Source organism: Schistocerca piceifrons, chromosome X (assembly GCF_021461385.2).
Source record: "Schistocerca piceifrons isolate TAMUIC-IGC-003096 chromosome X, iqSchPice1.1, whole genome shotgun sequence".
Lineage (NCBI taxonomy): Eukaryota > Metazoa > Arthropoda > Insecta > Orthoptera > Acrididae > Schistocerca > Schistocerca piceifrons.
Window position 1 is genome coordinate 218,797,633 of NC_060149.1, and position 21,695 is coordinate 218,819,327.

Sequence of the window (21,695 nt, forward strand, 5' to 3'; positions counted from 1 at the left end):
ATCAATGATCTCAGCAGTTAGATCTAATTGGAATTTACCACAAATTTCCCATTTTTTCTGCTCGTTGTTGTGGTCTTCAGTCCAGAGACTGGTTTGATGCAGTCCTCCATGGTACTCTATCCTGTGCAAACCTCTTCATCTCCGACTAACTGAATGAACAAGGAGATCTAGAAAAGTAAGCATCTCTACATGAAGCTATTAAATTTGATAAACTCCCTCTCACAAATATAATATCCATTCACAAAAAGCGTTTGTCATCGAACTGGCAAGAGGAATGGTCGAGGACATCTAAAATCAAAGGCAATCACTATACGTTAAACCCTTTCATGATTCAAAGAGTACCATGGTATAATTCGACATAAACATCGAGGAGCTTCACGACAGTTACAGCACGGCTGAAATTAATCACTGGAAGTTCAACAGACACCTCTGTCGGCTCGACTTAAGTGACCCCTCTACGTTCAAATGGCTCAAATGGCTCTGAGCACTATGGGACTTAACATCTGAGGTCACCACTCCCCTAGAACTTAGAACTACTTAAACCTAACTAACCTAAGGACATCACACACATCCATGCCCGAGGCAGGATTCGAAACTGCGATTGTAGCGGTCGCGCGCTTCCAGACTGAAGCGACTAGAACCGCTCAGGCACACCGGCCGGCTCCACGCTTCACTCCAGTACTAAATTGATGATCCCTTGATGCCTCAGATCATGTCCTACCAACCGATCCCTTCTTCTAGTCAAGTTGTGCCACAAATTCCTCTTCTCCCCAATTCTATTCAGTACCTCCTCATTAGTTACGTGATCTACTCATCAAATCTTCAGCATTCTTCTGTAGCACCACATTTCGAAAGCTTCTATTCTCTTCTTGTCCAAACTATTTATCGTCCATGTTTCACTTCCATACATGGCTACACTCCATACAAATACCTTCAGAAATGACTTCCTGACACTTAAATCTATACTCGATGGCCGGCCGCGGTGGTCATGCGGTTCTAGGCGCTCAGTCCGGTACGGCGCGACCGCTGCGGTCGCAGGTTAGAATCCTGCCTCGGGCATGGATGTGTGTGATGTCCTTAAGTTAGTTAGGTTTAAGTAGTTCTAAGTTCTAGGGGACTGATGACCGCAGCTGTTAAGTCCCATAGTGCTCAGAGCCATATACTCGATGTTAACAAATTTCCCTTCTCCAGAAACGCTTTCCTTGCCGTTGCCAGTCTACATTTTATATGCTCTCTACTTCTACCATCATCAGTTGTTTTGCGACCCAGAAAGTAAAACTCATGTGCTATTTTAAGTGTCTCATTTCATAATCTAATTCCCTCAGCATCACCTCATTTAATTCGACTACGTCCCATTGTCCTCGTTTTGCTTTGTTGATGTTCATCTGAAATCTTCCTTTCGAGACACTGTCCATTCCCTTCAACAGCTCTTCCAGGTCCTTTGCTGTCTCTGACAGAATTACAATGTCGTCGTCAAACCTCAAAGTTTTTATTTCCTCTCCATGGATCACTCCCTTCTCAGTCACTGCTTCCCCTTCTTGCCACTCGACTCTTATAACTGACATTTGGTTTCTGTACAAACTGTAAATAGCCTTTCGCTCCCTGTATTTTACCTCTGACACCTTCAGAATTTGAAAGACAGTAGTCAAATCAACATTGTCGAAAGCTTTCTCTAAACCTACAAATGCTAGAAACGTAGCTTTGCCTTACCTTAACTTATCTTTTAAGACAGTTGTAAGTCGTAGGGTCAATATTGCCTCGCGTGTTCCAACATTTCTACAGCATTTAAATTGATCTTTCCCGAGTTCGGCTTCAACTAGTTTTTCAATTCGACTGTGAAGAATTCGTTTTTTTACATCTCTGCTTATACATTGCAAAACACCCAATCAGTCAAAAAAATTTCGAGTCTGGATTAATAAAAAATTTTGTAGGGTAAAGATGGTGGTTTTAATGCTTCAGACGTTCTACATCGTTTCCCGCCACTTGACAAGAACGGACAGAAATTTCGTGCAACCGTGTGAAACCGTCAGAAAAGTCCTCCTTTGAGACGTTCAACTACCGCCCCACGTTGGCTTGAATGTCGTCAAAGCGTTGGCCTTTCATGTGAATGTCTGCACACTGTCGTTTTGTGGTTCGTATTAATAACACTAAGCCTCGTCACCCACGATGATAATTTGGAGAAAAAAATTGTCCCTGTTTTCCACTTTAGTCAAATCTTGGCGGGTGTCCATGCATTGCTGTTTTTGTTCGGGAGTTAAACGGTGTGCGGAACAAACTTTGCACACCCTTTTCTCCTCTTCAAAACATTCTAGAGAATGTCTTGAACACTTCAGTTGGACATGTTCTCCATTGCGATTTGTGACAGACCAACGTTGACACACTACTGCTGTACGACTGCCAGCTCACAAATGAATGGTCGAATGGACATCTGTTGTTTACAGTTGTCAGCTCAAGTTGCCAGTGCAGTTACTGCGCTGACGACGCTTATACGCCGGGAATAAAATCAGTCCTGAAACTTTTTGGATGGATGGTGTACATCAAAGTTGTACCTGAAACTTTCATGGCAGATTAAAACTGTGTGCCGGACCGAGACTTGAACTCGGGACTTTTGCCTTTCACTGGCAAGTGCTCTACCGTAGGCAGGAGACGAGGCACTGGCGGAAGTAAAGCTGTGAGGAGGGGTCGTGAGTCGTGCTTGGGTAGCTCACTCGGCAGAATACTTGCGTCCGAAAGGTAAAGGTCCCCAGTTCGAGTCTCAATCCCCAACACACAGTTCTAACAGGCCAGAAAATTTCACGTCAGCACACAATCCGGTACCAAGCCTTGGTCTCCCTCTGCAATTTTTACCCTCCCACATTTCTTTCCAAACTGCTGATTCCTTGCTGCCTGAAGTCGTGCCCTATCGGCCAATTCCTTCTTTTAGCTGCCACAAAATTTCTTTTTTCCCCAGTTCGGTTCAGTACTTCTTCATTAGTTATTCGATCGACCCATCCAATCTTCAGCATTCTTCTATAAAATCACATTTAAAAAGTTCTAGTCTCTTCTTGTCTGTACAGTTTACAGTCCACAAATTTCTTTTTTTCCCAATTCAGTTCAGTGCGTCCTTATTAGTTACTGAATCGACCCATCTAATCTTCAGCATTCTTCTGTAATAACACATTTCAAAAGCTTCTATTCTCTTCTTGTCCGAACGGTTTCTAGTCCACAAATTTCTAATTTCCCCATTTCGGTTCAGTACCTCTTCATTAGGTACTCGATTGACCTAACTAATCTTCAGCATTCTTCTGTAGCACTACATTTCAAAAACTTCCATTCTCTTCTTGTCTGAAGGAACGCTTTTCTTGCTATTCCCAGTCTGCACTTCATATCTTCTCTGCCTCGGTCTTCGTCAGTTATTTTGTTGCCCAAATTACAAAAGTCATTAACTGGTTTTAGTATCTCATCTGATTTAATTATACTGCATTCCACTGTTCTCCTATTGTTGATTTCCATTTTATAACCCCTTTTCAAGACATTATCCTCCCATTCAACTCATCTTCCGAGTCCTTTTCCGTGTCTGACATAATTAAAATGTCATCGGCAAACCTCAAAGTTTTCTCAAAATTTTGATTGCTTTTCCCTTAGCTTTGATCCCCTTTCCAAATTTCTGCTTGCTTTCATTTACTGCTTCTTCAGTGTACAGATTACATGACACCAGGAAAAGGCTACAAAGCTTGTCTTACTCCCTCCTCAACAGCTGCTTCGCATTCATGTCTTTCGATTCTTATAACTGTAGTCGTCGTTTACTTGGTCGACATACGTCTGTCCTTCGTTTCGGATTGTAGTTCTGGGTCTTCTTGGGTATTCTTTCACCTTTCACTCTATTCGCATGTTGTTTCGAACTCCGCCTACATTCTGTTATGTTCTCATTAAGAGCATGTACATGCAACTAATTTCAGTCTTAATTCTTTATTAAATCCCTTGTTGTTCAGCCCTTTACTCTCCTCAAAAATCTCATCTCTGCTGTTGTCATCTTTCTTTTTATTTGTCCGCCGCGGTAGTTAAGTAATCAGTGCAGTTGACTGACACGATGGGAACCCGGGATCAGTTTCCAGCACTGCCAGAGATTTTGCCTTGGTGGGAGGACTGGGGTGTACTCAACCTCGCGAGGCCAACTGAGGAGCTATTCGACCGACTGGTAGCGATTGCAAGGTCAAGAAACCCGACAACGAGCAGGAGAGTGGTATACTGACCACATACCTCTTCCTACCTGATCCAATGATGCCACAGGCAGAGGATGAAACGGCGATCGGTCGGTACCGGTTGGCTCATCTAGGACCAGAAAGCGGAATTTTACTTTTACTTTTTTCTTTTTGTATATCCAACTCTCGCTTCCATACAACAGTAATGGTATCGCCGTAGTTTTATAAACTTTTTTGTCACTATTCGGATTTTGTAGTTCATACTTGTGATTATTTTTACACATGTTATTTGATATTTTTGCAGCATTTCATCTATATCATTATCACTCGCATGGCAGCTCAGGTATTTAAAATATGACGTTTGTTCAATTACTTTGTTGTTAATTACTGTTTTTGGTCGTAGTGGGTATTTACCTTGAAGGGCCACAAATTTCGTCTTATGCAGTGAAATTATTAGATTGTTCTGCACTTATTTGGTTTAGCTAGTGTACTGCTAACTGCATGTCGTTTTCACTTCCTTGCATTATGCTTTAACATCTGCGAACTGTAAAGCACTTAGATTACTGTGTTTATCTAATGTAATTTCAGGATAATTGTATAGTTTCAAACTTTTAAGGACATTAGTAATATAAAGGTTAAAAAGAGAGAGTGGAAAGGAACACCTCTATCTCACTCCTTGATCGATTGATTTTTATCTCTATTCTCTCCTGTACATACTACTATTTCTGGGTATAAGCTGTTGATTACCCTTGTGATCTGTGCTTGGTAGCCACTGTCATTAATTACTATCCATAATTTATTTTGATCAACTCGATCGAAAGTTTTTTCAAAATCTGTCAAGCTTTGTGGGTTCCAAGATCAAATTCTGTTTGTTTTTCTTTGGGGCGTTCTATTGTACAGATAATGTCATTTTCTAAATTCATTTTGATCTCCTTGGAGAACTGCCACAGCTAAAACTGTTAAAAAAACTTAGTTCAGCTACATTTGCACTTAGACTCATTGCAAATCTTGGGGAGAGACAAATCAGAAAGTTGACATATTTTGTATATTTTTATTCAATAATGTCATATGGAATAAAGTTCTGGGATAACTCATCTTTAAGAAAGAAAGTCTTCATTGCCCAAAAACGTAATATGTAGTGCACGTCCACAATCATCTTATAGGCATCTGTTTAAAGAGTTGGACATTCTGACTACTGCTTCACAATATATTTATTCTCTCATGAAGTTTGTTGTACGTAATCCACTGCAGTGCAAAAGAAAAAATGATGTTCATAATTACAACAGCACCAGAAGGAAAAACGAGATTCACTACTCTACATTAAGGTTGTCTTTAGGACAAAATGGGGTGCACAGTGCTGAAACAAAAAATTTTGATAACTTACCCAGAGATATAAAATGTCTAACAGATGACAAAGCAAAATTTTACAACAAACTAAAAAAGTTTCTCCTTGATAACTCCTTCTATACAGGAGAAGAATTTATATTATTGTAATATGTAAAAGGCGGTGGGTAGAAAATATTCACGTTTTTAGATACTTTTAAAAAAATTAAATGTTCAGCATATAGCAATATTTAAAAATTAAGTTGTAGTGTATATGTAAAATGACTCGTTCCACGTCATTAGGAATTATCATGCAAATGATCCATAGAACATGAAAATAACTAATAAATAACTAACTATTCTTGCAGCTGTCCTATTTTTAGTTCTTAAGTTATTTTTTTTAGTTAATCCATTATTATAGTGTCAATATTTACACATTCATTTTCTTCATCAAAACACATATCGTTCCCAGCATCATCCTGTTTTCACAGTAACTCTTGGTAATGTCCAGTCCTTTCATATTCTTTAATTATATTCAGTTTGCTGTAACTTTTTCTGAATAGTTCATTTGTTTCATTTCGTAGTAAGCTAGAGTTTGTCTTTCAGGTAGATCATGTTTGATGTGAGAGATGAATCTGTCCCAAGATTATTGATGGCCCTGTCATACAAGTTGTCTACCAAAATTTAATTTCTGTTGATAGTGGTTTCCTGCTTCAGGTGTGCTATTCTGCAGAAGCTTATCATATTCTTTATTTTTTCCCTTTTATGTATGCTTTCTGCTTTTAATATATCATTCTATATTCTTAATTTTTTTCGGTTTTGTTCTTTTTTTTCTTTTCCACACTGCTCCTTTAATTGCATTTGCTATATAGTTCCTTAAATTGTGCCCCTCTTCATCAACATTATTCCTAGTTGACTTTTTCCTAGATATTGATTTAATCTTTTTTATATAGTGTGCTTATGCTATCATCTTGGGTGAAGTTTATTTTGTATACTCACTGAGCTGTTGGTAATTTGCTTATTATTATTATTATTATTTACTTTCTCCATTTATCTAGCAGTATAAATACAGACACTAGTAGATAGTGGTCCAAATATGTCACATCCTCTATAACGCCATGTGTCTCAGACAAGAATTTTTCGTTTGTGATTATTTAATCTATGAGTGACCTCCACTTCCGCACGCTCATTGTGCATTTATGGCTATTTATTTTTCCAGAGGAAAGTATTAGTTAATTTTAACTTGCTGAACGTTGCGAACTATCTGAGCTCTTCTCCAGTGCTGTTCGTTCCATTATCCATAAAGGTTCGTATCACACATGGTACTGACAAATTTCCATCATGGACATTCAGACCGCCACATATCAAAAAATGGTCTGTTTTGTTGATTCTGTTCATTGTTTGTTGTAATTTGTCACGGAACGTAGCTGTATCATATTTTCTTTCTTCTTCTGGTGCGTATACACTCTTGTTACTTACTTAAATCTCACAGTTATTATTCTTTCATTACTGTAAGCTTGGCTCATTATTATGTTTTTCCATTCGTTATTTACAAGTGCAGCCACTCCGCAACGTGTTCTTCTATGTTGTGGTAGTCCACTGTAAATCATAATGTAATAATCTAGATCTCAGATCCATTTTAGCTTATTATTTGTTTTAGACATGACCCTGATGTCTGTCTTTTGTTTCGTCAGTATCCTATTACGTTCTAGTTCTTTGTTTCTGAATTTTCTTGCATTCCATGCGATGATCAGAATTCTGTTTTTTATGCCAAATCATTTGACCATTTCCCGTCACGTTCTTCTCCGTAGAGATATATCTGGATTTTCTTTGTGAAATTTGTATGTACGAGGGTCATTCAATAACTAAAACGACAAACTGGTCTGGGGTAAAACTGTTAGTAGGGCAAGTTTGTTACTTATATGGCTTTAAGCTGTCCACTAGGATGAGCCCTGATCAGCTGATGTATCAACATTGTTTTGTTCATAACCTCAAAAATACATTTCAAGATGGCGAGTCTGCTTGAAACGTCCACATTAGTTGAACAACATTCTGTTATTCATTTTTTACTTGCTGAAGGCGAGAAACCATGAATATATACTGCAGAATGTCTAAAGTTTATGGTGAAGGTTGTATGAATCGCACAAATTTTTACAGGTGTGTAGAGTAGTTCAAAAATGGTCGCGACTCAGTGACTGACGATCACCGTTCTGGCCGACCAGCTGCAGTTTCAACTCCCTCATTTGAAAGTCGAATTGATGAAATTATTCGTGCCGACCGACGTGTGACTGTGGAAATGATAGTTGATTAGGTTCACGTTAGTACTGATACAGTTCATACACTATCTGTAACAAGCTGAAGTACCGCAAAACATGTGCAAGATGGGTCCCAAACAAGTTGTCGCGGCTACAGAAGGAAACAAGGTTGAGAGTGTGCACAGAGCTAAAGGAAAGTTATGAAAGAGAAGGTTAGCACTTCCTCAACAAAATTTTAACTTGTGATGAAACTTGGGTTCACTATTATGAGCCAGAATCAAAAAGACAAAGCATAGAGTGGAAGCACACCAACTCACTTGTCAAGAAAAAATTCAAAACCCAAGTGTCAGCAGGATAAGTCATGTTGACAGTTCTTTGGGTTGCTGAAGGTCCAGTTTTTTGTGATTATCTCGAAGAGCAGCGTACAATGAACAGCCAATACTAAACAAGGTGAAGCCAGCCATGAGAGAAAGATGTTGTGGGCCTCAGAGGAGAAGTGTGATTCTCCAGCAAGGCAACGCACGTCCTCATATTGCTCAACTAACCCGTGAAACCATCGACAAAATGGTTTGGGAATTACTGCCTCACCCTCTTACAGTTCTGATTTAGCACCTGGTTATTTCCATTTGTTTGGTGCTCTGAAGGAGACATTATGCAGGAAAAGGTTCCAAGACAACGAGGACGTGAAAAAGTTTGTGGGAAATTGGTTCAAACATCAAGATAAAGAGTTCTTTGCAGCTGGAATAAAAAAGCTTGTAGCTCATTGGAACAAGTGCATAAATGTTCAAGGGGATTATGTTGAAAGGTAGAAAAAGTATTGTTTTGTAAAAATAAATGCATTTTTCTGCAGACCAGTTTGTCTCTTTAATTGTCCAATGATCCTCGTAAAAGATTTCCCTCCAGTATGAAGTACCACGCCATAGATGGAGCGGTTAACTGTTAACGCTACCACATTTCATTCCATATCTCCATAAATTGCTACAATCAAATATTTATATCAAATTTCTGATCCCAATTGTGAATAATTGATATCGTAATCATAGGATACCAAGTTTTTGCATATTGTAGAATGCATAACTTTATATTTCTCAACATTTAAAACTTTGCACCACTGTGAAATCTTATCGAGATCAGACTGAATATTTGTGTACTTTTTCTAATGTAGCCCATCATTATAGAAACTACATCGTCTGCAGAAAGTCTGAGATTGATACAAATATTGTATGGTAGGTCTTTGATATGCAAAATAAACGACAATATGCATACACATGTAGATTTCTTCATTTTTATTATTTTTGGTACACATTTCTAAGGGAATGAACATTTTTCTGTCAAAACTGAAGAATAGTTTCAGCTTATGCTTCAGACATTTTAGTGAACCAAATGCCTCACCGGAAAGAATAATCTCATAGAATCACCTTTATTCAAAAAGACTCAGTCAGGGCTCTTATACCTAGCCCGCTTGCATAATCGCATGTCGTAATGGGACATTGTATGCCCTAAGCCGCCAATGTTAAATTATCGAATTTTGTGACCCATTATCTCGGAAACTTTTTAAGACACCAACTTATAATTTTCCATAATTAGTGAATGCACCTTTCTAGATACACTGAACTAGAATTATTACTAAAATTGTATTGTGTCGCATGTTATCTTTTTTTTTTTTTCAAACACTCAATTTTTTGACATAATTTTTGTAAATGAATGAACATAAAAACAAAACAACTCAGGACATTTTAATTATTTTTATTCTATACGTGTTGAATCTCACACTTGGAATGCTATGAAAATGTCATGTCTCTACTATCAGTACTTTTCTAGAAAATGGGACATCTATTGCAAAAAACGTAGTTCAGAGATATTGAGATTTAAAACTTTTTTATTACAAATTCCTATACAGTCTTACATTTCTGCACTAGAATTGCCATGGCCCATAGACTGTGTCTGCATCAGTGTCACAACAGCCCAGTGCTTGCCTCCTCCTTTTCTTACTTGCTTCTTTTGTCATTTGCTGAGCAGCTACCTCTGCTTCACATATACAAAGTTCATTCAGTTCCTGCAGTCTTTTAGCTGTGTTCTGTCCAAATATTGTCCCCAACTTCTCCACAACCTTAAGTCTTTCATAGCTCCCACCATTGAAAGTTATTACAGCATCAGACACTGCTAACTTTAGTGTCAGAAGGCCAACAAATACATTTTTAGGCAGACGGCACCACACAACAGTACTGAAGGACTCATTCACATTCTGGGTCTTCCCATGTAAACACTTCTTTAGTAGCTCAGGATTTGCCAAATATCTAAATAGGATTGATTGCCTCCATTACTGCCAAAGGAAGAGAATGTTTATGTGTAAATTCATGCAGGGTATCAGAAAATTCAGCTTGCCTATATTTACACAAAGTGTTTTGTAGAGATGGACACAAAACATGACATGGCTTTTCATCAGTTGATATTCGATGAAAGAAAGTACCCTCAAATTTGCGTTTGTTGAAGTTACTTTTACGCTTAGTCATTTTATTTACGTTTAAAAAGCAATAGAAGTTAGCTTACTACAAAAATAGCCAATAATCACACTACTTTCAACGAAAACTAGTATCAGAAACAAAGAACTGATTTGTTTGTTTTTAATGCTAACTTCTGAGACGTAGCAGTAGGCACAAAACAAAGCAATTCACAGCCTTCTAGACTGTGTAGTTCCCAAGATATGACTGCTCAACTCTGCCAGTATATGCGTAGCCACGAAATTTGACAGTCACACATCAACATTCAAACTATTATTTGAAGGTCTCACAATTGTCTGATTTTAATGTATTATATACCAAAATGTCCAGGAAAGTCCAAACTACATTATGGAGTAGAAAAAAGAAAATGTCAAATTTCAACGAATTCCACATAAAATGTCCCCTTAACGAGGGCACTTCTGACACAGGGAGGTACACTGACCACAGATAGAGTCCACCCCATGGATGGATGATGATGGGTTTTTAGGTCGTTTTCCACATCCCAATACGCGAATACAGGGCTTGTTCCCTCACCTCAGAAACATGCTAAGCAAACATATAGAACACTTTCTCACATTTACACACAGAATTTACTGTATACACAGACGGGATTGGTGCACTGCTTCTGTTCTGACGGTGAATGAGAGATTGATGACTTTAGCTGTTTCATCTCCTTAAATACCCAATCAGCATCTGCGTCTTATACCTAACAGATTTCATTACAATGTTTGTCTAACACATTTCAGACTATGATAATTTTTACACACTTTGTGCTTAACGTCACAACACGATTAGTGTGACGATTGTCCATTGTGTATGTTTCAGTTACAAATGTCCGCAGTGCAAGAAGCCGATAGAAAGCAACCTGACTGCAGTTCGCCGCTGTCCGCACTGTAAGAAGAAAGTCGACTTCAAGAAAACAGCATGTAAGATAGCCGAGTTCTCACAGTCGTACAGGGAAGCTGTCGCTAAACTTTTGGAAGGAAAGTTCGATATAGCTATACAGCTGTGCGCTAAGAACATGCATTTCTTGGATCCCATCGTCATTCACCCATCCATAGACTTTTTAAAATGTCAACAGGTACTGAATCAGTGCTGGAGTCTTACTGGCAACACCAACGTCATACAAGATAAAGTTCTTTAACATGAAAAGATAATGCTCGTAGGAACTGTAAAGCTACTAATTTTTGCTGTACTGTGTGTGTGTGTGTGTGTGTGTGTGTGTGCGTGTGTGTGTATGGTTTTTTTAAGGATGATATAATTTAATGCCTTATTAATCTAAATGGTTGATATCCACATGTGAACTACCAGTCGAGCCAAAAGTAACAGAAAAAGAATCAATGATTGTGAGTGTCGTTAGTAGTGTGATTCAGTCCCCCAGCAAATGCGCAGTGAATATTAAATAATTTTTTTAATAATGCCAGATTCCTGCCAGAATATAATGAAATCCAGCAGCTCTGACAAGAGAACCGCGCCTACTCTACAAGGATCGGGCAAGTCATGAGCCATTTATGTTAGCGTACCATCCAGATAGCGATAAGAGTGCTGAACGGCAATCTGAGCATCGTGGATTCGAGTCCCTATGTGGAAATTTTTTCTTATTTGTTTTCAGTTTTACATTATTTACATTGTGTATAATCCGAAATAATGATCAATATGTTATATTTATTAATATTTTGATAAAAGGAATGAAATTAAAGGCAATGGAAAATTTGGGACTCCAAATTAATTTCCACGAAAGGGTCGTACTTACAGCGTCCTCGAGGACTATGCAGTTACTTTTCCAAGAAGGGATTGGAATACTATCATGCAGGACTTTGTTACGCATGGTCTGCTGCTAAAATGTCCGATGAGAGAGAACCTTTTATGTGTGTAAACCACGTTTTTCTAGAGAAACTTTAAAACAACCATGTGATGGTGAAAATACAGCGTTTATAACGTGTACAAGATGCCGCGAAAATTAGTGCCTTCTCTGTTTTTACGACGAGTGTCTCTCCAGCGCATGTAAACCATCAACTTTAAAATAATCAAAGAATCTAATTTCTTTTTCTAAGTTCTTATTTTCGTCTTACAATCTCGCCCTGGAAATTTATTTGCAATCGCAGGTTGACCTTTGCCATTCCTTTTCGTGCCTTTTATGAAAATATTAATAAATACAATATACTGAGCATTCTATGGTTTATTTTCAGTGAAAGTAACAGAAAAACTGAAAATAAAAAATAAAAAAGCTTTCGCTTATGGACCGTGCCGTGCGACTCTCGGATTACCGTTCTGTACTTATTCCGCTGCGCCAACCGTCGCCTGGATGCTACACTAACATAAATAGCACGAGTCGCCCGATCCGCGCCAAAAATGCTATTTCTTCTAAACTCTCGGCTGTCTGGAGCCGCCACTTCCATCACTTTCATTTCTGGTCAAGCACTACATATCCCATAAATTTGGACGAAATCGGTGACAACGAGTAGACGCGGTCCCCTAGTGAGAATGTTATAGCGCTGTCTTTCGGCCAAAAAGTGACTACTGGGGCAACTGTTTTTGCATTGTTGATATAATGCTTGCTTTCCTGTGAGGGAGCAAACCAAATTATAAAAAAAAGCACACTACTGGCAATATTTTCGAGTTAAAGATTTTTCACTTTCTCTGCTACTTTTGATGCACTGGGCTGGTATATGTAATATGCAGTAACAATAGTAAAACACACTTCTGCGTTCGTTATACTGTAAAGGACAATAAATTTTTAATCTCTGTTAATGCTGCATATTTAATGATAAAATCCTTCTACCGTATTTACAAATGCTGGGCAGTCATTATAGTTTAATGCCTTGTTAACCCAAAATTACGACAGCCCCATGAAGTCTTATCAGTTGGAGATTATGAGGAACTTTACATGAAGATACAAGCAAATACTGCAGTAGAACGAATGGAGAATGTACAGGGTGCCCCAAAAAGAATGACCCGATTTTAACTTGTAATAATATTGAGACAAATGTCACTAGGTAACTGAAACAGCGCTAGATGTAATCGGCATGGCCTAGAATTTCAGAAAAGAATCCGCTAGATGTCACTACGAGCGCATCCTCAGTGACAAAGTGCCTCAACGTTGGATAGGGCTTACAAGACCGCGAGACCAGGCTTTACACTCTTGGCCTCCTAGGTCCCCCGACTTAACACCATGTGATTTCTTCCTATGGGGATATGTTACGCAATGTGTTTAGGTTCCTCCATTACCTCGTGGCATTGATGAACTAAAAATCAGAATATCAGCTGCTGTAGGTTCAGTGACAGAAGACACCTTACGCTCAGTTTGGGATGAATTTTGCCGCGCGGCATTAGCCGAGCAGTTACCTGCCCCCTGTAATAAAAAAACTGACTTCACCGATCAACAACGAACTAAAACTGGTATCTTACGACGTCCGCCCCGAGCAGATACAACGAACGAAAGCGAACAAAATGAGATCTAAAAAAAAAAATAAAAATAAAAAAAAAAAAAAAAAAAGGCGGTCTAAGGCGCTGCAGTCATGTACTGTGCCGCCGGGGCGGAGGTTCGAGTCCTCCCTCGGGCATCGGTGTGTGTGTTTGTCCTTAGGATAATTTAGGTAAAGTAGTGTGTAAGCTTAGGGACTGATGACCTTAGCAGTTAAGTCCCAGCCCGCAGCTCGTGGTCGTGCGGTAGCGTTCTCGCTTCCCACACCCGGGTTCCCGGGTTCGATTCCCGGCGGCGTCAGGGATTTTCTCTGCCTGGTGATGGCTGGGTGTTGTGTGATGTCCTTAGGTTAGTTAGGTTTAAGTAGTTCTAAGTCCTAGGGGACTGATGACCACAGATGTTAAGTCCCATAGTACTCAGAGCCATTTGAACCATTTAAGTCCCATAAAATTTCACGCATATTTTAACATTTTTTGGATGAATTTGGCTATCAGCTAGATGTCATCCGTGCAGCCAATAGAGAACATTTTGAACATTTACAATGGATTTTTAGAAACTTTTGTCTTTTCTGAGTAATTTAAAATGCAATTTCTTGGTGTTAAGCCCTTCTTCCTAATAAATAATTATATTTAAAATCGGGTCATTCTTTTTGGGACACCCTGTATTATGCACCTGGAATTGTTGCTTCTTTTTTGCTTGTGGTATCTAATACAGGTTCCTTGCTCACGTTATTTAGGTTGTGCGGCCGGGCGTGGATCCAACGGATAAGTGGGTAATGATCTTCCGCAAAAAAAGAAAAAAAGGTAGAAGTGCTTATACACTACCGAAAAATGAAAAATAAAAAAAAACCTTGACACACATGACTAACGCATACTATACTTGCACAGGGCACTAAGAGAGGGCAGTTAATGTGATGATCAAATCCACAGGAACCACGTTATCAGCCACGGGATGTTGCAAGTTTCGCAACAGTTGTTCATCTACAGAGCCACTTTCCCGTGACATACAGTACTCTATCTGTGTCTGCAACATTGTTAGAATGCCATGACAGAGTGGACGTGAACTGTTTGTGAAGTTGATGGAGTTTGAGAGAGGGAGTATAGTGTGTCTGCAGGGGTGGGCGGTCGTAGTGCAGTATTGCGCTATACATGGGGCGAGAGATCTCCACAGTGCATCGACGTTGTCGTCAGTGCTCAGAAGAAGGTGCACATGCCCGTAAGCCTGGGTCCGGACAGCGCTGACTCATACGAGATGCAGTCCATATCGGACTGCACCACGGCTTCGCAACAAATTAGGGACTCTGTTGCTCCAAGGGTATCAGCGAGGATCCTTAGCAACAGTTTCTGTGGAGCAGGGTTACGATCCTGTTGCCGTTAGGGCATCTCCTTCTCAGGCCCCAGTATCATGCATCCCGCCCCTAGTGGTGTTGCGATAAACTCTTGTAGGGATAGACAAATAGAGACTTGCCTTCTGTCACGAGAGTCGCTTCTGCCTTTGTGCCAGTGATGCTCATACATAAGTAAGGCGTCGTGCAGGTGAGTGTCAATGTCTGGAGCGTACACGATAGAGGAACACAGGGCTAACACTCGACACCATGGTGTGTGGGTAGCCACATCTCACAACGGCTGTTCTCTGGTGATCATTCGAGGGGCGTTTGAAAAGCCCATGCAAAGTCCGAGAGATGGCACCACCGGCGCGTATCGAGGTCATATTTAGTTAGTAGTACCTTTGGAAAGAACTCACACCACGTTTCAGCCTTATTGGTCTATCTCTTTGTGTTTGGGATTCGTGTGAATCAAGGAAGTCGAGTGATTGCCAAAAAATGGACGAAAAAGAATTTCGTGTGGTGATTAAACATTACTTTATGAAAGGCAAAACGCCTCAGGAGACTAAAGAGAAGCTTGATAAACATTACGGTGACTCTGCACCTTCGATTAGAACAGTTTATAAGTGGTTTCAAAATTTTCGGAGTGGCCATATGGGCACAACTGCTGCTGAACGTACTGGGCGCCCTGTGGAGGTTACGACTCCAGAAATCATTGATAAAATCCATGATATGGTGATGGATGACTGATGAGTTAAGGTGCGTGAGGTGCTGTGGGCATCTCGAATGAAGGGGTACATAATATTTTGCATAAACATTTGGATATGAGAAAGCTATCCGCAAGGTAGGTTCCACAATTGCTCACGCTTGACCAAAAACGGAATCGTGAAGTGTTGCAAGGATGGTTTGCAGCTGTTCAGGAAGAATCCGCAGGTCTTTAAGCGCCGTTTCGTCACTGTGGATGAAACATGGATACATTACTATACTCCTGAGACCGAAGAACAATCTAAACAATGGGTTACCAAGGGAGAATGTGCATCAAAAAAAGGTGAAGACCATTCCTTCGGCCGGAAAGGTTACGGCAACTGTCTTTTGGGATTCGCAAGGGATAATCCTCATCGACTATCTGGAAAAGGGTAAAACTGTTACAGGTGCATATCATTCATCGTTATTGGACCGTCTCAAAACCAAGCTGCAAGAAAAACGCCGGCGATTGGACCGCAAAAAAGTCATTTTCCATCACGACAATGCACCAGCACACACCTTAGCAGTTGTGGTCGCAAAAGTAATGGAAACAGGATTCCAACTCGTTTCACAACAACCCTATTCTCCCAAAAAATGGCTCTGAGCACTATGGGACTTAACATCGATGGTCATCAGTCCCCTAGAACTTAGAACTACTTAAACCTAACTAACCTAAGGACAGCACACAACACCCAGCCATCACGAGGCAGAGAAAATCCCTGATCCCGCCGGGAATCGAACCCGGGAACCCGGGCGTGGGAAGCGAGAACGCTACCGCACGACCACGAGATGCGGGCCCTATTCTCCAGACTTGGCTCCCTCGGACTACTATTTGTTCCCCAATTTGAAGAAATTGCTGGTGAGACAAAGATTTTGTTCAAACGAGGAGGTAATTGCAGCAACTAATAGCTATTTTGCAGACTTGGACAATTCTTATTATTCGGAAGGGATCAACAAATTAGAACGGCGTTGGACGAAGTGTGTAAGTCTAAAAGGAGACTATGTCGAAAAATAAAAAGGGCTTACCCCAAACACATATGTAGTTTTTATTTTTGCACGGACTTTTCAAACGCCTTTCGTAGAGGGAACAATGAACAGTGCGCAGTACACTCAAAACGTCATTGAACCAATCGTGCTACCGTTAGTGCACCAACAATTTGATGTGCTTTTACAACACGACTATGCACTTCCACATGTATCCGTGCCATCCAATTTGGTCTCCAAGGTGTACGTCAACTACCCTGGCCAACACGATCCCCAGATCTGTACCCCAATGAGCGTGTTTAGGACTGAATGGAACGTCATCTTGCGCGGTCTGCAAGTCTGAGCTGAGCTGAGACACCAGGTGGACATTGCATGGCAGGTCATTCAGCAAGACTACATTCGTCACCTCTACGATTGTCTCCGTGGGAGAACTGCAACGTGCATTGCACCAAAAGGACACTATACAGGGTACTAGTGCTCAAATTTCGCACGCCCTGGTGACTGTACTATATGCGGATGGCTCCGTCAGAATGATCGTTTGCTATATACGTCCTCGAGAATGGGTCAATAAAAATTCGTGATAGCTCACAATTATTTTTCCTTTAATAGCAAAATCTATATTCAGAATAACGATTTATCAATGAGCAGTGGCTTAACTGGCTTACTACATCTGTATTAATGATCTACAAAACAAATTTTTTAAAGCAAAAAAAATAGTAGTTAACAAAACTGTTTATTATAAACGCTATGTTGATGATACATTGATACTATACAATGGGACAACCACTGAAATAGAAACCTCATCTTGTTGTTGTTGTTGTTGTTGTGGTCTTTAGACCTGTGACTGGTTCGATGCAGCTCTCCATGCTACTTTATCCCGTGGAAGCTTCTTCATCTCCCAATACCTACTGCAACCTACATCCTTCTGAATCTGTTTAATGTATGCATCTCTTGGTCTCCCTCTACGATTTTTACCCTCCACGCTGCCCTCCAATGCTACATTTGTGATCCTACCAACCGGTCCCTTCTTCTTGTCAAGTTGTGCCACAAACTTCTCTTCTCCCCAATTCTGTTCAATACCTCCTCATTAGTTATGTGATCTACCCATTTAATTTTCAGCATTCTTATGTAGCACCACATTTCGAAAGCTTTTATTCTCCTCTTGTCCAAACTATTTATCGTCCATGTTTCACTTCCATACATAGCTACACTTCATACACAAACTTTCAGAAACGACTTCCTGACAAATCTAAACTCGATGTTAACAAATTTCTCTTCTTCAGAAACGCTTTCCTTGCCATTGACAGTCTACATTTTATATCCTCTCTGCTTCACCCATCATCAGTTATTTTGCTCCCCAAATAGCAAAACTCATTTACTACTTTAAGCGTCTCATTTCCTAATGTAATTCCCTCAGCATCACCCGACTTAATTCGGCTACATTCCATTATCCTCGTTTCGCTTTTGTTGATGTCCATCTTATATCCTCCTTTCAAGACAATGTCCATTCCGTTCACCTGCTCTTCCCAGTCCTTTGCTGTTTCTGACAGAATTACAATGTCATCGGCGAACCTCAAAGTTTTTATTTCTTCTCCATGGATTTTAATACCTACCCCGAATTTTTCTTTTGTTTCCTTCACTGCTTGCTCAATATACGGATTGAATAACATCGGGGAGAGACTACAACCCTGTCTCACTCCCTTCCCCACCACTGCTTCCCTTTCATGTCCCTCGACTTTTATAACTGCCATCTGGTTTCTGTACAAATTGTAAATAGCCTTTCGCTCCCTGTATTTTACCCCTGCCACCCTCAGAACTTGAAAGAGAGTATTCCAGTCAACATTATCAAAAGTTTTCTCTAAGTCTACAAATGCTAGAAACGTAGGTTTGCCCTTCCTTAATCTAGCTTCTAAGATAAGTCGTAGGGTCAGTATTGCCTCACGTGTTCCAGCATTTCTACGGAATCAAAACTGATCTTCCCCGAGGTCGGCTTCTACTAGTTTTTCCATTGGTCTGTAAAGAATTGGCGTTACTATTTTGCAGCTGTGACTTATTAAACTGATAGTTCGGTAATTTTCTCATCTTAGAAAGTTAATAATATACATCCCAAAGTACATTTTATAGTTCAACAACATGGAATTAATTTTCTTGACCTAAACATAACCTGTCACGACAAAAAATTTAAATTCCAAATCTATAGGAAACCCACCACTTCGGATGGGCCGGCCGAAGTGGCCGAGCGGTTCTAGGCGCTACAGTCTGGAACCGCGCGACAGCTACGGTCGCAGGTTCGAATCCTGCCTCGAGCATGGATGTGTGTGATGTCCTTAGGTTAGTTAGGTTTAAGTAGTTCAAGTTCTAGGGGACTGATGACCGCAGAAGTTAAATCCCATAGTGCTCAGAGCCATTTGAACCATTTTGAACTTCGGATGTCACTGTAAAAAACACACTGTGCCACCCAAATCAACGTAAATTATCATTTTTTTTTAGATCAGCAGTCAACCATGTAAACATAATTCATGCTAACCCTGATTTCAAAACCAAATAACTAAACATATCAAAAACAAAAGCGCACAACAATGCTGATGAGCCATCCATAGTTGACAAGTTATATGAAAAAAAGGCAACCAGACAGCATCAGCAACACAGTCCATAACAGAAGGAACTAAATAATCTCCATGCCTTTCCTCAGTAACATTTCATATTAGCTTGCAAAACTGTTTAAGCCACACAAAGTCAAAATAAGTTTCCACACAAACAACAAAACACAAAACAAAAGAACTTATGAGACTGAAACAGCCAATCCACTGTTTCAAAAATCTGGTATATATAAATTAACCTGAGAGAGCTACACCTGCTACTACACTGGGCAAACAATGCAACGAGCACACAGACACACACTCTTTAAGAAATTTAAATAATTCAAGTTTGAAGCCCACATAGCACAAAACAGTCATTCAGTTACAGGCACCAAAACAAAACTACATATTTTACACACTGTAGACAAAGGAATAAAGATGGATCTATTGGAACAATTACAGAATTTCACCCATAAGAATAAACCACACAACGCCCTCTTAAATGTACAGACTGATTTAGCAAATAACTTAAAATTAAAAAACTCCGGATAAAAATCTCTCTCTCTCTCTCTCTCTCTCTCTCTGTCTCTCTCTCTCTCTCTCTCTCTCTCTCTCTTACACACACACACACACACACACACACACACACACACACACACACACATAAACACACAGACAACTTTCCACAACGGTACACCTACGCATCACTCGTTCTCTCTTCTTCTAGTGCACAAAAAAAGCCTTCATGCAGAGCCCTAATGTTTATTTCATGAGTAATGATCAGTGTCTATTAGACATGAAGATAAATGTCAAACGTAATTTCAGCACTAAAACTGTAGGTGGAATATCATCCAAACTCATTGTTTATTAGATTTTGTAACCAGCACTTGTCAAGTTTGTAATGTCAATACATGTTATTTTTGCAATAATGAAGATAACATAAATACATACGTACTTACTGTCACCAAAGTGCACTGCGAGTGCTGAATAAAGAAACTGCTCCAACAGAAACTCTTAGAACATAACTTGAATCATGCTATTTGATTTATCTATTTTTTATAAAACACGTGGAAGTTCTCACCTGTCGCTAAGTTTGTGACGTAGTGTAAAATTAACGTCACTTTATGTTTTCCAAAACAATGGGTGCACCAAGAACAGCTCAACAGATGTTAATAACTACAAGTAATGCAACTACATTGATCTCATAATGTGAATAATTCTCGCCACATTCAGTGCTTACATGCTTCGATTATACACTTTGCCACAGCTACACGACCCCCACAATGCTACAAACATCCAGTAAAGATGTACCATCTGATGATGAATCGCTAGGCGATTCGAAACAGGCAATGGAAAATAAAAATTAAAGAATAAAACCTTTATCGATCACAGTCGCAGTGTTACATATCCATAATGGGTAAATGTTTGAAATTCTCTCTTTTGGGTCATCGAATCCTTAGTGTTCATTGGCTGATTGGGAACCACTCAAAAGTAACTCCTGTAAAAGGGTTCAGGTAATTTGGCCTTAGTTTTCGAAAACATAATCGTATAGGGGTCATTGCACGAGCGACAGATCGCAGAGATTTGTCGCGTGCGATACTGCTGCAATCGGTCGCTCACCTCGACCCCGTCACACTCGAGCGATCTGCCGAGCGATTTCAACCAGTATTACAGCGAACGTCACTGTGTCGGGAAGTTCTGCAACGAAAATGAACTATGTTCAGCAGCAGTTGTAGTTGATTTGCGTATCCCCACGAATTCTCGCAAAAAAATAAAATTAAGAAAGCAATCGTTGCTGCTAATTAAACATGCTTTGAACTGATTTTATTGAGAAATTTAAGTTACATATATTACATTTTCCACTGACGCAAAACGGGTTATGTACATTTTTCCGGTGTGTTAATACAATTCGTGTTTCATTTATTAGTCCTCAGTTAATTTTCCTTCAGTAATATTATAGTTTAAGTGCAAGTATTTACACAATTTATTTTCGAGTCTCGAAATGTCGATAGAAATGTTGTTAATAGCAGCAATGATTATACTATAACTCTCGTTAAAGATTATACTGTATGAGAGAGAGTTAGATTATCTGAAATGACAACGGACTTGACTATAGTTGTAGAGAGATATGCTGTGAATATTTAAATTATAATGTTCACTTAATATTATGTTACATCATTCTGTTTGTAAGTTTAAAACTTTAAACAATGGGTGTAATTGTTTCTTAAATAACCCATAATCATCTGGTGGACCACAGTGTCTCGTGACCATTACTATAAACTTCCCATCATTTCTACTTCTAGCGCACAAGCTTCAATATGATAATCACTGCAAAATCGGAGGGTGTATTTTGTACTACGCGTTTATATTAGGCCGGCCG

At 39.6% G+C, this 21,695-nt stretch overlaps 1 protein-coding gene across 1 annotated transcript in view; it reads left to right on the top strand.

Annotated features, from left to right (window-relative positions):
* Positions 1-13,011, top strand: part of LOC124722658 (SET and MYND domain-containing protein 4-like) — a 183,751-nt gene extending 170,740 nt beyond the window's left edge. The window contains exon 9 of the mRNA XM_047247803.1: positions 11,086-13,011. Within this exon, the coding sequence (XP_047103759.1) occupies positions 11,086-11,404 (319 nt within the window). The 3' untranslated portion in view covers positions 11,405-13,011. The remainder of the gene's footprint in view (positions 1-11,085) is intronic.
* The last annotated feature ends 8,684 nt before the right edge of the window (positions 13,012-21,695 follow it).